This window comes from Ostrea edulis, chromosome 9, assembly GCF_947568905.1.
Source record: "Ostrea edulis chromosome 9, xbOstEdul1.1, whole genome shotgun sequence".
NCBI classification, from domain to species: domain Eukaryota; kingdom Metazoa; phylum Mollusca; class Bivalvia; order Ostreida; family Ostreidae; genus Ostrea; species Ostrea edulis.
In genome coordinates, this window is record NC_079172.1 from 54,528,591 (window position 1) to 54,546,644 (window position 18,054).

The window sequence follows — 18,054 nt, forward strand, 5'->3', positions numbered from 1 at the left end:
TTAAAATCATAGCCCCGGGGGTGTAATGGGGCCACAATAGGGGATCACAGTTTTACATAAAAATATATACGGAAAATCATTAAAAATCCTCTTCTCAAGAACCACTGGACTAGGAAAGTAGAAACTTACATGAAAACTTTCTGACATGGTGCAGATTCAAGATTGTTCAAATCATGGCCTCCGTGAGTAGGATGGGGCCACAATAGGGGATCAAAGTTTTACATACAAATATATAGGGAAAAATCATTAAAAATCTTTTTCTGAAGAATCACTGGGCCCGTAAAGTTTACATTTACATGAAAGCTTCCTGACATTGTGCAGATTCAAGTTTGTTCAAATCATGGCCCCCAGGGGTAGGATGGGCCCACAATAGGGGATAAAAATTTTACATAGTAATATTTAGAGAAAATCTTCAAAAATCTTCTTTTCACCAAAGAAGTTTACATTTACATGAAAGCTTCCTGACATAGTGCAGATTCAAGCTTGTAAAAATCATGGCCCCCAGGGATAGGTTGGGGCCACAATAGGGACCGAAATTTTACATGCAATTATATATGTAAAATCTTTAGATATAGACCAAAGTGACTCAGGTGAGCGATGTGGCCCATGGGCCTCTTGGTTTTTTTTGTTGGGGTGGGGGGGGGGGGGGTGTGCTTGCATGTATTCATTTGTTTTTCAGACTGTTTTTTTTTTTATTTTTTGTGCTTGCAGATGTTCTTTTGATAATTGGTACAGTTTAGTTTGCTTCTACAAAGTTGATAAGAACTAGTGGAGTCACATCCATACCAGCTTAAAGTTTACATCCAAGTTTCTTATTTTTGTAGATAAGAATACTACACTCATTAAAACTTCTAGCATAGTAATGCAACAATATAGCTAAATTATTCCTGATCACCTACATTTCACAGTTCATTGACTTGGTGAAAGACCCAAACCTAATTATAAATTTGTCTGTTTTACTGGTCTAGTCTTTGTAACTGAATAGTAGTTGATTTCCAACCATTCCTATCCCGGTTCCCCAGTTTTCCCCTTTACATAAGGAACTTGTTGTGGTCCAATAATTTTTGCAACTGGTAGGGGACTTTGTATTGCCTTGCAATACTCTCAGAATGCTTGTTTGTATTCAATGTGTAATTCGTTTGTGTGACAAGTAGTGATGTACCGATTGTCGCCAACTTTCGATTGTCGGTCGCTATAACTGAAACGATGTGAATAATCGATTGTCATTTTGAAAATCGAAAATCGTCGATGTTGGTATTTTAAAAAAAATAATACGAATATTCCTGCTGCGACTTATCTGAAATCAAAAATGGCTGACGAAGCTGAGGTGGCAGGGTACAGTTTCTTTGGTTCTGAAACATGTAGATGGGGGGTATACATCAAAGTCAGATTATGACAGACTAATGAAAAATCATATTTCCCTTTTATGTCAATACTTGTATTTCATATTGGTGTAGTTAATAAATTATGACCCTAAATATTACATGTAATCTATAAATACTGGTGCTGGTGCACAAAACATGCTCTGAGTAGGTTCCCCTTTTTTTGCTTTGATTTTCTCTCATTTGAGCTAATCCACACCACCCCCACACCATCATAGTACCAAACATGGGGATTTAGGCACTGTGCACAATCAAGAACCCGATCTGCCCTTCTCAAAAATCTACCTTTCATATGGGGCCATCCACCTTCCCTCTCAGCTACAGACCTTTTGCTGGACCATGCATGTTTTCACCGGAATATCTTCAGCAACTGACCACGTGTCTTAGTTTCGTATTTGCACCCATCTATATGCTAGGAATCATGGTGACACCTACATGTTGTACATTAACATTTTTATTAAGCACACAGCTACATTTGATATGCATCCTAAAATTATTGTATACATTTTTAGCTCTTCTGAGCCGAAGGCTCAAAGAGCTAATGCTATGGCCATTTGTGCGGTGTGCGTAAACTTTTTAGAAAAAGGGCTATAACTCAAGAACCCCTTGGCCAATTTTTTTCAAATTTGTTACAGGGTATCATTGGCCCAAGGGCTTTCATACATACTAAATAGAGGGATGTGACCCTTTAACAAGGGGAGATAATCAGGAAAATACAAACAAAAGTAGTGGTTGCTAAAAAATCTTCTTCTCAAGAACCACTGGGCAGATTATCACCAAACTTACACATGAGGATGAGGATATGTTGTAGATTAAAAATTGAACAAGGCATTACCCTGGGGCAAAGGGCGTGGTCTCAAGGTCACTTCGAAGTTGACCTAAATTTATCTTTCCTTAAATCTTTGATATTTTAGTCATTATAAGGACTAGGATCATCAAATTTTGACAGTTGATGCATCTTAGGACCTTGTGTCAAGTTGTCTCAAAAGTAGGTCACGGTGACCAACTTTTTGAATTTTGCAGGTATTTATTTTAAAATTAATTTTGATGCATATCTTGGACACTTTGAAGCCTATGATCATCAAAACTTGTCAGTTGGTGGATCATGGGACCTTGAAATGCGTCAACTGAAAAATAGGTCACCGTGACCTACTTTCTGAATTTTATGGCTTATCATTTATAGATATATTTTAAGTTGTTATTTCAAATACCGAGAGGTTTAGAATCATCAAATCTTGTAAGTTGATGCATCTTGAGGCCTTGAAACATATTTATAAAAAAAGTAGGTCACAGTGACCTACTTTTTGAATTTTGCAGATATTCAAATTTCACATTTTCAATTTTAGATGCATATTTTGGGCACTGTAAAACCTAGGATCATCAAACTTTGTCAGTTGATGCGTCTTCAGTCTTTGGTTTGTGTCGACCAAAAAGTAGGTCACCGTGACCTACTTTTGGTATTTGACAGCTAAATTACTATATTTCAGACACTATTTGACCTACAATCATCAAACTTTGTCATTTGATGCATCTTGAGTCTTCGGAGTGTATCGACCAAAAAGTAGGTCACTGTGACCTACTTTTGGCATTTGACAGTTATATTTATATATTTCAGTCACTAATTGACCTACAATCATCAAACTTTGACAGTTGATGCATCTTGAGTCTACGGAGTGTGTCGACCAAAAAGTAGGTCACCTTGACCTACTTTTGGAATTTGACGGCTATATTTATATATTTCAGATACTATTTGACCTACAGTCATCAAACTTTGTCAGTTGATGGGTCTTGCATGTTTGGAGTTCGCTGACCAAAAAGTAGGTCACCATGACCTACGATTGGAATTTGACAGCTATATTTCAATATTCAGATACTAATTGGCTTAAAATCATCAAACTTTGTCAGTTGATATTTCTTGGGTTCTCAAAATGTGTAAACCAAAAAGTAGGTCACATTGACCTACTTTTTTTTTAATTCTTAGGATTTAACTAAAGATTTAGAATACTAAGAGGCTAAGAATAGAAATAGTGGGGTTGTACAATTTATCAGAAGAGTGATTCTAGGCCCTTGGGCCTCTTGTTACACATGTAATATCACTTCAAATGTGGGGTATTTCCATTTTTTTTAAGAAGTTGACCAGGCCTATAGTGCGAAACTGTCCCCAGCTACCTGAATCATCCGATAAGATTGAATATTTTTTAACGTTTCTCTTGAGAATCTCTCACTCACATGGAGACTTTACCATTGCCGGTAAAGGCCTGCAAAATTTAGTCCTATGCTCGGTGCTTACAGTCTTTCAAAAGGGAGGGATGTTCATCGTGCCACACCTGTTGTGACATGGGGCCTCGGATTTTGCCTCTGACAACAAGCAAGGGGTTATGAGGCTCTATTCTAACCCGGATCCCATAAGAACAACAAAAGTTGAGAGATCTATCTCTATCCTGGGAAAATAAAATCGAAAGTATGGGATTAACTTCAAAGTTCTAATTATGATTTTGGACGTCTCCATTTAATGTATTTATGCCATAAATTTGAAATCATTTAAAATTCGATTATTTTTCGATTAATCAATCGAAAAGGTACATATCCGATCATCGATTAAATTTTTTTTTTTCGATTGCCCATCACTAGTGACAAGGTATAAAAATGATGGCAGCAAAGGAAAATTCAGTTATGCTGAAATTACTATATGCCCCCAATATTTTTTTTCTGTATCCCATAGTATACAAGGGAACTAAACTAGACACTCATTCCTAATACCATATGATGTAATTTAACTGGATTCTTTTTATAAGTACATCTGTACATGCATAGATTGAAAGGTCATTTGCATGTCAAATTTATTTGCCCTGTGTGCAGCATATTGCATGATTGTTTTTATTTTTAAAAATTCTATAAAATTAAAGAAAAGAAAAATGTTGACATAAAAATACACTTTAAAAATATTTCCTAGCAACTTTGCTCAGATAGGCAAACATACACACACATACATGTAAATACAATGTATTGAAGCATTCATTATCAAGTTCACTTTATGACCCACCCAACTCTGAGGAGGTAAAAATAAGAGAGAGAAAAACATTGAAAGTATTAGCCAGTAAGAATTCAGAATGACTTTGTAAAAATTTGCAATTCAGTCACATGTATTGTCTGGTTTCCATTGTTGATATTTCAGTTCAAAATTAGATATATATCCATGAGGAAATGGTAATATTTTCATTACTCTTTAAATTTCTTTCGTAGAGAAAAAACTGGAAGAGAAGATATTTTGTCGTAAACAACAGTGGCTTGGCCTACTATACCCATGATCAGGTAAGTACACAAATAAAGGTGCCTTTTGTAGAAATTGGGGAAAATGATTTCATATACATATTTGTACTATGCATGTACAGATTTTTTTAAAGATACTCTTATACTCCAGTTTATTACCCTTTGGTTAATTGATTAATTGCATGATTTATAGTTTGTCTGTCTTGCTGTCTGTACAGATTAAAACTTTTATAAAACTAACAAGATGTCACTCTGTTTATGATATACTCAGGTGATCAACGACAATGTGTTTTATACTCAGGTGATCAACGACAATGTGTTTTATACTGGGGTGATCTACGACAATGTGTTTTATACTCAGGTGATCTACGACAATGTGTTTTATACTCAGGTGACTTACGACAATGTGTTTTATACTCTGTTGATCTACGACAATGTGTTTTATACTCAGGTGACTTACGACAATGTGTTTTATACTCAGGTGACCTACGACAATGTGTTTTATACTCTGTTGATCTCTACAATGTGTTTTATACTCTGTTGATCTACAACAATGTGCTTTATACTCTGTTGATCTCTACAATGTGTTTTATACCCAGATGACCTACGACAATGTGTTTTATACTCTGTTGATCTACGACAATGTGCTTTATACTCTGTTGATCTCTACAATGTGTTTTATACCCAGATGACCTACGACAATGTGTTTTATACCCAGATGACCTACGACAGTGTGTTTTATACTCAGATGACCTACGACAATGTGTTTTATACTGGGGTGATCTACGACAATGTGTTTTATACTCAGGTGACTTACGACAATGTGTTTTATACTCAGGTGACTTACGACAATGTGCTTTATACTCTGTTGATCTACAACAATGTGCTTTATACTCTGTTGATCTCTACAATGTGTTTTATACTCTGTTGATCTACAACAATGTGCTTTATACTCTGTTGATCTCTACAATGTGTTTTATACTCAGGTGACCAACGACAATGTGTTTTATACTCTGTTGATCTACGACAATGTGCTTTATACTCTGTTGATCTCTACAATGTGTTTTATACCCAGATGACCTACGACAATGTGTTTTATACTCAGATGACCTACGACAATGTGTTTTATACTCTGTTGATCTACGACAATGTGTTTTATACTCTGTTGATCTACGACAATGTGTTTTATACTCAGATGACCTACGACAATGTGTTTTATACTCAGGTGACCTACAACAATGTGTTTTATACTCAGGTGATCTACGACAATGTGTTTTATACTCAAGTGACTTACGACAATGTGTTTTATACTCTGTTGATCTACGACAATGTGTTTTATACTCAGGTGACTTACGACAATGTGTTTTATACTCAGGTGACTTACGACAATGTGCTTTATACTCTGTTGATCTACAACAATGTGCTTTATACTCTGTTGATCTACAACAATGTGTTTTATACTCTGTTGATCTCTACAATGTGTTTTATACTCTGTTGATCTACAACAATGTGCTTTATACTCTGTTGATCTACAACAATGTGTTTTATACCCAGATGACCTACGACAGTGTGTTTTATACTCAGGTGACTTACGACAATGTGTTTTATACCCAGATGACCTACGACAGTGTGTTTTATACTCAGGTGACCAACGACAATGTGTTTTATACTCTGTTGATCTCACAATGTGTTTTATACCCAGATGACCTACGACAGTGTGTTTTATACTCAGATGACCTACGACAATGTGTTTTATACCCAGATGACCTACGACAGTGTGTTTTATACTCAGATGACCTACGACAATGTGTTTTATACTCTGTTGATCTCTACAATGTGTTTTATAATCAGGTAACCTACAGCTATGCATTTTATAATCAAGTGATCTGCGACAATGTGTTTTATACTCTGTTGATCTACGACAATGTGTTTTATACTCTGTTGATCTACAACAATGTTTTTTATACTCTGTTGATCTACAACAATGTGCTTTATACTCTGTTGATCTCTACAATGTGTTTTATACTCTGTTGATCTCTACAATGTGTTTTATACTCAGGTGACCAACGACAATGTGTTTTATACTCTGTTGATCTCACAATGTGTTTTATACCCAGATGACCTACGACAGTGTGTTTTATACTCAGATGACCTACGACAATGTGTTTTATACTCTGTTGATCTCACAATGTGTTTTATACCCAGATGACCTACGACAGTGTGTTTTATACTCAGATGACCTACGACAATGTGTTTTATACTCTGTTGATCTCTACAATGTGTTTTATAATCAGGTGACCTACAGCTATGCATTTTATAATCAAGTGATCTGTGACAATGTGTTTTATACTCTGTTGATCTACGACAATGTGTTTTATACTCTGTTGATCTACGACAATGTGTTTTATACTCTGTTGATCTACAACAATGTGCTTTATACTCTGTTGATCTACGACATTGTGCTTTATACTCTGTTGATCTCTAGCCATGTGTTTTAATGCATTGTCATGCATAGCTGCAGAACTGTAGCTCTCTGAAAAAATATTTTGACATAACAGAGAGCTACAGATCACCCCTTATAAAAACCTTCGATTTATGGCACACAAAAAGCTGCGCACAGTTGAGGCCTTATGTCGTTGTATTCTTGAGTTGATGTCTCATAAATTTAATATAAAAAAATCTTAACATATTTTACTACTATACTTGTGTCCAAACATACCTTCAAATATTCATTAAAGCCCCATATGACCCGAAAACTCCCAGCTTTAAATGATTTCGTTTGTTGACGTAGCCATGTTAGGTAGCCGGTCAATTCAAATCCCGGTTAATTTCCATACTTAAACGTCTAGATGTGAACTAAAATCTCCATAAATATTTTAGTTAAATATTTTAAATAATATATCATCCCAGTGCCTTTAAATAATTATAAATGACCATTTGGCAAAGACATGGGGTTTTGTTATAATGAGCATGGATTATTTGATAAAATCTTTGCCCAGCCAAAATCTATTATACATACATGTAATTGATAAGTCCTAGTAAAACTTTTTTCCTCAACATCTAGCAGACGATTTGGATGCATATCAGCAAGGAAGCCACTATCCCAGTAATTCTGAAATTCGTGACCCCATTGTGAAAAGTTTAAAATCTTTGCTCTTTAATTTTAACAGGTTTATTTTGTAGATATTTATAATGACTATTGAGCACTGGGACTGCTGCTACTAAAACTGTGAAATTCATTATTTCTGTTTGTAGATATCTATAATGACTATTGAACATTGGGTCTGCTGCTACTAAAACTAAAATCCATTATTTCTGGGTCAAGGGGTCAGGCCCCAAATAGAGTATATCATGGATCATACAATCATGTAGATTTTTTAAAAAAAACTTTCATTCCCTGTGAATATCTACAGTGTACTTATATTTACATTTTCTCTTATATTTCTTAATAGAATTGACGGTGCTTTCATCAAAGACAATGAATTAATGTTTGTTGCAAACTAGTTCGATCCGGTTCTTTAGTACCACCTGTCCACATAATCATTACCAAATATGGAGCATCATCATAAGTCAAAATTGCCTGTTAAAAATAAGCTTTAAAAAATCACTATTAATGATTGAGTCTATTTTGTCTGTTTCATGTAGTTTTAATTTTCTTTCAGTCAGAAGAACCCTTGAGGCTTGTGCCCAGAAGTGATATCACAGACGTCAGAAAGGCACCTGTGTAAGTGTGTTCAGAAAGGCACTTGTGTTAGTGTGTTCAGAAAGGCACCTGTGTTAGTGTGTTCAGAAAGGCACCTGTGTTAGTGTGTTCAGAAAGGCACCTGTGTTAGTGTGTTCAGAAAGGCACCTGTGTTAGTGTGTTCAGAAAGGCACCTGTGCTAGTGTGGAAACAGGTTGTGCTTACCAGTTACTCCAAAGTATTCACTGTACAAATAGCATCTTCACAAGTCAAGGGTTATTGATTCGTTTCATCGCAATAACCCTTGACATCAGTCGCTATATAAAATTTGGGCTCATTAGACCATTACGCAATCCACTAAAAATAAAACATCCAATGAAATCACTGCATCTTGTTATGGTGTACATGGATACAAATGACGCGATCGCATACTGCTGTAATGAAAAACACGCGCAGGTGCCACTAATTACGTTTATTGATAGTAGATCAAGTTTGGAAATCTTTTTGCTTAAGACAATATTGCTTAAATGATTGAAATAGCCATAACTGTAGGTATCAATACACATCACGTGTTTTTATTTTTAATCTCTTGCTTCGTGTTGTTATAAATAAAACTGCATTCTCATTGGTTCCCACTCTTTTGTTGAAAGAATCGGAACGAGCCCAACTTTTTGATAGTCACTGATGTCAAGGGTTAGTGCGAGGTAACGAATCGATAACCCTTGACTTGTGAAGATGTACAAATACATCAAAATGTTTAAGCAATGAGTTTGGTATCTTAAATCCATGCATTATTTTTAAAAAGACTATAATTAGAAAGGACTAGTCTCAGGTTTTTTAATCAGCTGAGCTTTCAAGTTAGCTTTTATGATCGCCAGTTGTCCGTCGTCTGTCTGTTTGTCCATCTGTAAACTTTTTACATTTTCGACTTCTTCTCAAGAACCACTGGGCCAATTTCAACTAAACTTGGCCAAAAGCATCCTTGGGTGAAGGGCTTTCAAGTTTGTTCAAATGAAGGGCCATGTCCCTTTCAAAAGGGAGATAATCACAAAAATGCAAAAATAGGGTGGGGTCATTTAAAAATTTTCATCTGAAGAACCACTGGACCAGAAGAGCTGAAATTTACATGAAAGCTTCCTGACATAGTGCAGATTCAAATTTCTTAAATCATGGCCCCCGGGGGTTGGATGGGGCCACAATAGGGGATCAAAGTTTTACTTACAAATAATAAGGAAAAATCTTTAAAAATCTTCTTCTCAAGAACCACTGAGCCAGAAAAGCTGATATTGACATGAAAGCTTCCTGACATAATGCAGATTCAAGTTTGTTAAAATCATGGCCCACGGGGGTATGATGGGGCCACAGTAGGGGATCAAAGTTTTTCATACAAATATATAGGGAAAATCTTTAAACATCTTCTCAAAAACCACTGAGCCAGAAAAGCTGATATTTACATGAAAGCTTTCTGACATAGTGCAGATCCAAGTTTGTTCAAATCATGGCCCCCCGGGGGTAGGATGGGGCCACAGTAGGGGATCAAAGTTTTTCATACAAATATATAGGGAAAATCTTTAAACATCTTCTCAAGAACCACTGAGCCAGAAAAGCTGATATTTACATGAAAGCTTTCTGACATAGTGCAGATCCAAGTTTGTTCAAATCATGGCCCCCCGGGGGTAGGATGGGGCCACAATGGGGGATCAAAGTTTTACATACAAATATAGGGAAAATTTTTAAAAATCTTCTTAAGAACCAATGAGCCAGAAGAGCTGATATTTACATGAAAGCTTCCTGACATATTGCAGCAAGTTTGTTCAAAGTATGGCCCCCAGGGTTAGGTTGGAGTCACAATAGGGGATGAAAGCTTTACATACAAATATGTAGGGAAAACCTTTAGGTTGTAAAAACCATGGCCCACAGGGGTAGGTTGGGTCCACAATAGGGACTAACTTAAAGGTTTTACATGCAATTATATATGGAAAGTCTTCAGATATGGGCCAAGGTGACTTAGGTGAGTGATGTGGCCCATGGGCCTCTTAAGTTTGTTCAAATGAAGGGTCATGCCCTCTTCAAAGGGGAGACAATAACACAAATGCAAAAATAGGGTGGGGTCATTTAAAAATCTCAAGAACCACTTGGCCAGAGAAGTGTACATTTACGTGAAAGCTTCTTGACATAGTGCACATTCAAGTTTGTTGAAACCATGACCCACAGGGGTAGATTAGGGCCACAATAGGGGATCAATGTTTTACATGTGAATATATAGGGAGAATCTTTGAAAATCTACTTCTCAAGAACCACTAGGCCAGGAATGTACAAATTTACATGAAAGCTTCCTGACTTGGTGCAGAATCAAGTTTGTTAAAATCATGGTCCCCTGGGTGCAAGGTGGGACCTCAATAGGGGATCAAAGTTTTACATACAATGTACAAATATGTAGGGGGAAATCATTAAAAATCTTCTGAAGAATAACTGGGCCAGAAAAGTTTACATTTGCATGAAAGCTTCCTGACATAGTGCAGATTGAAGTTTGTTAAAATCATGACCCCTGGGGGGAGGGTGGGGCCATAATAGGGGATCAAAATTTTACATTCAAATATATAGAGAAAATCTTTAAATATCTTCTTCTCAAGAACCATTGGGCCAGAGAAGTTTACATTTACATGAAATCTTCCTGTGATAGTGCAGATTCAAGTTTGTAAAAATCATGGCCCCAGGGGTAGGTTGGGGCCACAATAGGGATCAAAGTTTTATATGTGAATATAGAGGGAAAATCTTTAACTATGGGCCGAGGTGACTCAGGTGAGTGATGTGGCCCATGGGCCTCTTGTTCAACAAACAAGAAACACTTTATCTAATGTGTTGTTTCCTGGTTTTTTTTTTTGTTATATGCCTAAACAATAACCTAATCTATTGTTTCCTGGTTTTCTGTTATATTCTTAACTAGCTGCAGAACTGTAGCTCTGAGAAAACATTATGACAGATCAGAGAGCTACAGATCTATCCCTTATAAAAACCTTAGATTTACGGCGCACAAATAGCTGTGCACGGTTGAGGTCTGATGTCGTTGTATTATTGTGTTGCTGTCACATAAATTTGATATTAAAAAATTCTAAAAATATTTTCCTATTATACTTGTGTCCAAAACTCACAGCTTCAAATGATTTCGTTGATGTAGCCATTTTAGGTAGCCGGTCAATTCAAACCCTGTTGCTATTGGTAGCTATTCATATCATTCGTTATAAGTTATGTATTCGCTCTTCATTTATTATTAACACGAATAATTAATAGAAATTGAAAAATATAGTTTATATAAGTAAACGGTAAAATAAGCTCTTGATTCTTGAAAATGCTACAAAAGCCTATTGTGGTCCATAACACTAGTGTGACAGGGATGGAGACCGGACCAGACTAATACACAATTTCCGAGTTGCCCAATAGTTCTTTCCCTTTGTGGAACTCTTACGCACAGTGAGACGCAAAACATACTATCGTCCACACGCGGTGGGTACAAATGCTTATCGCTGCCTTCATATATTGCCTAAAGGCCGAATATCAGACATTATGTAACCACCCAAACTGCAGGGACACACAATATTAGTAAATTTATTAGTATCTAATAATTAATTAGCTCTAACAAAAATCAATAATCACCATTTTTCTTTGATTAAAATATCACTCGTGCAGAGGAGGAAATAAAAAATAATTTCATATTTAATTTGATGACCTAATTCAAACAAATATTGTTCTTGATATGGTCATTTTAATGTATTACAACGGCTGATATAAACAAAATTTACACTTTCATTACTTTTATCCATATTTACATAGCTAGTCTATAGTATATGTACAATTTATACATCTTGTACCCACTCAAGCGTTCAACAGAACACTGAACATACCTCCATCACAGAAGAGCTGATATCTCGGAAGTTGCCTATTAAAGTCACATTGCTGTGTGTTTATCTATTTGAATAATTATTATTTTACTGAACTGGGATGATAGATTATTTAGAATATTTAACTAAAATATTGTGGGGATATTAGTTCACATCTAAATGTTATTGTGCAAGTATGGAAATGAACCTGGATGACTGGCTACCTAACATGGCTATGTCAACGAAGGAAATCATGAAAAGTTGTAAGTTTTCGGGTTGCATAGGGACTAAAATGAATATTTGAAGGTATGTTTAGACACAAGTATAGTAGGAAAATATATTAGGAATTTTTTGATATAGATTTATGAGACAACAACACAAAAATACAACGATATCAGGCCTCAACCGTGCGCAGCTTTTTGTGCGCCGTAAATCGAAGGTTTTTATAAGGGGTGGATCTATAGCTCTTTGATCTGTCCCAGTATTTTCTCAGAGAGCTCAACTCTGCAGCTAATGCTTAACCTAATATGTTGGTCCCCTGGTTTTTTGTAATAGGTCTCCAGGAGTGAGGGACAATTTATTTGAAGTGGCCACAACAAAAAGAACTTTCTATATACAGGTGAGATGCAGTTCATCATTAGTAGAGAAATGTTACATTATTTACCAGAAGCCCTGATTTTGAATCATTTCAGTGTTTAAAATTGTGGATACCTGTAAACTATTGCTTGAATAGATACTATGTTCAGTGACAGAAGAGCTCCTCTGTGCTTAATTATTTTCCAGGCTTGGATATCTAAAAATCTCAGAATTAAGTCCAAGTTTTGACTTAGTTTCTTTAGAGAAATCCAGATCTATTAAGTCGTTAATTAATATGTTACTGAATCAAAGAGGCTCTGAATGTCAGAAATAATGTTCATATAATTATAGGTTTTTAGAATTGGGTCGAAACAACTGTGTAAATTGATTTATTATTTGACTTTACAGTGTGATACTCCAGAAGATGTTCAGGAATGGGTGTTAGCGATAGAAAAACTTATAAATAACCAGGCAGTGAGTATATATCTGTATTTATAAGAATTGAGAGTTAGCGATAGAAAAACTTATAAATAACCAGGCAGTGAGTATATATCTGTATTTATAAGAATTGAGAGTTAGCGATAGAAAAACTTATAAATAACCAGGCAGTGAGTATATATCTGTATTTATAAGAATTGAGAGTTAGCGATAGAAAAACTTATAAATAACCAGGCAGTGAGTATATATCTGTATTTATAAGAATTGAGAGTTAGCGATAGAAAAACTTATAAATAACCAGGCAGTGAGTATATATCTGTATTTATAAGAATTGAGAGTTAGCGATAGAAAAACTTATAAATAACCAGGTAGTGAGTAATTATCTGTATTTATAAGAATCGGGTGTTAGCAATAGAAAAACTTACATTGAACACTAAAATGGGGTCTTAGGAACTTGAAATATAGGGGACTATATTTTTGAAGAATTAATGGCGTAGTAAAATAAAAACTTGATATTGGAAAAATCATTGGGGGAATTGAAAATGGATGTTGGTCAGGAGTAGCTGTTGGTTCAGTCAGGTGCCAAGACAGTTTTGACTTTTTTATACTATTCATGTTTTCCTTTTGGCCATTCAAATGACGCTTGCCAGAGATCGGTATAACCCAAGCATGTCGCAGACTGGAGTATAGTCATTATTTCTTATAAGGAATTCTCTGTATCATAAAATCAATTTACTTTGTGCATCAGTTATCTGCAAATAAACATTCATAACTTCCTTGTCATTTTCAACACACAATGATTCAGAAATATAATAACCACAATTACCTATGTAACTATTTGTGCATTAAACGGTAATGCAATACGAGTGAAAGTAATTAAACAGTCATATGACATAATTAATTTTCACAAAATCTTTAATTGATACATCTGTAGATAGGTATATTTTGGTTGGAATTTTATTCAATGGTACAATAAAAAATCTGGTAAACTATTTAATAAAACTGAAAAAAGGGTATATTTACTATGAATGGTCAAGGGCAATAACTCCTATGATGGTATATTCTCTATTGAATGTTTTCCCTGATATCCACAATTTCTAATGAAGTAGCAGTTTTTTTAAACGAAAGTTTTGTCATTTTAACCTGTTTATATGTAGTATTATACTATGATATGGTGTGTAATGAATATGTGTGATTTTCTGATGTTGACATTCTGGTTATGTATGTTATTGACAAACATTTTAAAAATGTTTAAACACTCCCATAATAGTGGGAGTATGGAGTTACCTTAGGAGATTAAAACAGTTAAGATCACCACATAAAATCTATGTAATTTAAACATTCAAGAATGCCAATTTTTTTCCCATTTTAAAATCAAACTCTCTGTTTGAAATCTGTGGAAGTTTCTATTTGTGACAAAACAGGAATTTTGACCCTGTGGAAATAGGTACATCTCCAGTATGTAACATAATATCCCAAGTTGTTTCATTGAAACTATATATAGATTACCATATGTATGTATATTATATGATTTAGGAAAAGTAATTATGTAACTTGATATAAAGTTAAAACAGGACCTGAGATGATTTTGTAAATTCTTGTATGTGTAACAGTATATACACATTATAGTACAGATTGAATGACTTAAATTGATTGGTCTCTTATCTTTTTTGCATGTGTTTGTCTGAAACCTACTTGCATGTTTTGCAGGATCCTACGACAACAGTTCGGTTACATATGTATGAGACAATGATTTGAACACAAAACGAGGTTGATCATTGGTGTGAAGTGAAGCACTCATCACCTTAGTCATTGCAAATCTGTAATCCATCATAATCTCATCCTGTATTGACATCTGCATACACTCTGTAAAGGGGAGACAATCTCTGGTATTTCAGATACATTTTTGAATGAAACATTGAAAAAACCTTTATTGATAAGAAATTTGACTTCTTTATCATGTTTATATCAGTTTCGCCTGTGGTGAGGCAATATAGTTTGAAAGATTATTACTTTGGCAATTTGAAAGATGATCAAGTGACGGTAACCCCTTTACGGTAAAACCTGTAGTAGGAATTTTATTTGACCTAATCTAATCACTAGAAGAAACACCTATTGGTTGATCACAGAATTTAGTTCACTGTTGGTGCTGTCATGTGATATGAGAAACGCTGATGTATTTGGCATGTATATGTGGTTCTGTGGTTTCATTAACATCATGTAGTGTGAACTTTAGACAAGGATGGAATTTAAGACTAATTTTTGTTAGCTGTACTGACCTGTAAGTTTGAACTTTTCTATATTGTTCTGCTGAAAAATGATTGGTTCATTGAAAGGTATCAATAATTCAGTCACCAGATGAACTCTAAATGACAGTATTCTGGAAAGATATCAAACTTGGATTTCTTATAGTTGATCTATGTAGCTATGTAGGGACAGTACAACCAATCTCACAGTTATGTAGCTATTTAGGGACAGTACATCCAATCTCACAGTTATGTAGCTACATGTATGTAGGGGCAGTACCACCAATCTTACAGTTATGTACATTGTAGCTACATGTATGTAGGGGCAGTACAACCAATCTCACAGTTATGTAGCTATGTAGGGACAGTACAACCGATCTCACAGTTATGTAGCTACATGTATGTAGGGGCAGTACAACCAATCTTACAGTTATGTAGCTACATGTATGTAGGGACAGTACAACCAATCTCACAGTTACATGTATATAGCTATGTAGGGGCAGTACAACCAATCTCACAGTTATGTAACTATGTAGGGACAGTACAACCGATCTCACAGTTATGTAGCTACATGTATGTAGGGACAGTACAACCAATCTCACCGTCACCGGCTCTAGAATGAAGATATATAATGTTTAAGAAATAGAACAGTTTCTGGATACTATCATCCAATGACATGCTCTGACTGGTACACTTTTGTATGGATACTATCATCCAGTGACACACCCTGATTGGTCAGTTTCTGAAAACTATCATCTAATGACACACTCTGACTGGTACACTATTGTATGGAAACTATCATCCAATGACACGCTCTGATTGGTCAGTTTCTGGATACTATCATCCAATGACACGCTCTGACTGGTACACTATTGTATGGATACTATCATACAATGTCACACTCTGACTGGTACACTATTGTATGGATACTATCATCCAATGACATGCTCTGATTGGTCAGTTTCTGGATACTATCATCCAATGACACGCTCTGACTGGTACACTATTGTATGGATACTATCATACAATGTCACACTCTGACTGGTACACTATTGTATGGATACTATCATCCAATGACACGCTCTGATTGGTCAGTTTCTGGATACTATCATCCAATGACACGCTCTGACTGGTACACTATTGTATGGATACTATCATCCAATGACATGCTCTGACTGGTACACTATTGTATGGATACTATCATCCAATGACATGCTCTGACTGGTACACTATTGTATGGATACTATCATACAATGTCACACTCTGACTGGTACACTATTGTATGGATACTATCATCCAATGACACGCTTTGATTGGTCAGTTTCTGGATACTATCATCCAATGACATGCTCTGATTGGTCAGTTTCTGGATACTATCATCCAATGACACGCTCTGACTGGTACACTATTGTATGGATACTATCATCCAATGACACGCTCTGATTGGTCAGTTTCTGGATACTATCATACAATGACATGCTCTGACTGGTACACTATTGTATGGATACTATCATACAATGTCACACTCTGACTGGTACACTATTGTATGGATACTATCATCCAATGACATGCTCTGACTGGTACACTATTGTATGGATACTATCATACAATGACATGCTCTGATTGGTCAGTTTCTGGATACTATCATCCAATGACATGCTCTGACTGGTACACTATTGTATGGATACTATCATACAATGTCACACTCTGACTGGTACACTATTGTATGGATACTGTCATCCAATGACACGCTCTGATTGGTCAGTTTCTGGATACTATCATCCAATGACACACTTTGATTGGTCAGTTTCTGGATACTATCATCCAATGACACGCTCTGATTGGTCAGTTTCTGGATACTATCATTCAATGACATGCTCTGACTGGTACACTATTGTATGGATACTATCATCCAATGACATGCTCTGATTGGTCAGTTTCTGGATACTATCATTCAATGACATGCTCTGACTGGTACACTATTGTATGGATACTATCATACAATGTCACACTCTGACTGGTACACTATTGTATGGATACTATCATCCAATGACACGCTCTGATTGGTCAGTTTCTGGATACTATCATCCAATGACATGCTCTGATTGGTCAGTTTCTGGATACTATCATTCAATGACATGCTCTGACTGGTACACTGTTGTATGGATACTATCATACAATGTCACACTCTGACTGGTACACTATTGTATGGATACTATCATCCAATGACACGCTCTGATTGGTCAGTTTCTGGATACTATCATCCAATGACATGCTCTGATTGGTCAGTTTCTGGATACTATCATTCAATGACATGCTCTGACTGGTACACTGTTGTATGGATACTATCATACAATGACATGCTCTGACTGGTACACTATTGTATGGATACTATCATACAATGACATGCTCTGACTGGTACACTGTTGTATGGGAAATCAGAATACCAAGTCATGGTTATAGCAGCTCCCTTTTTTTTTTTTTTTTTTAAAGGAGGTCTGAAAAATATTGGTTTGGTGGGGGATGTCTGAAAATCTTACATCCACTGAAATCAGAACTGGATGCATTTATAAACACATAGA

The 18,054-nt window shown here is 35.7% G+C and overlaps 1 protein-coding gene across 2 annotated transcripts in view; it reads left to right on the top strand.

Moving 5' to 3' along the window:
- Nucleotides 1-18,054, top strand: part of LOC125659073 (pleckstrin homology domain-containing family A member 1-like) — a 59,175-nt gene that overhangs the window by 18,906 nt on the left and 22,215 nt on the right. For both annotated transcript variants that reach the window (XM_048890614.2, XM_048890617.2), the window contains exons 8-11: nucleotides 4,626-4,694; nucleotides 8,315-8,376; nucleotides 12,768-12,831; nucleotides 13,197-13,262. In XM_048890614.2, the coding sequence (XP_048746571.1) occupies nucleotides 4,626-4,694; nucleotides 8,315-8,376; nucleotides 12,768-12,831; nucleotides 13,197-13,262 (261 nt within the window). The remainder of the gene's footprint in view (nucleotides 1-4,625; nucleotides 4,695-8,314; nucleotides 8,377-12,767; nucleotides 12,832-13,196; nucleotides 13,263-18,054) is intronic.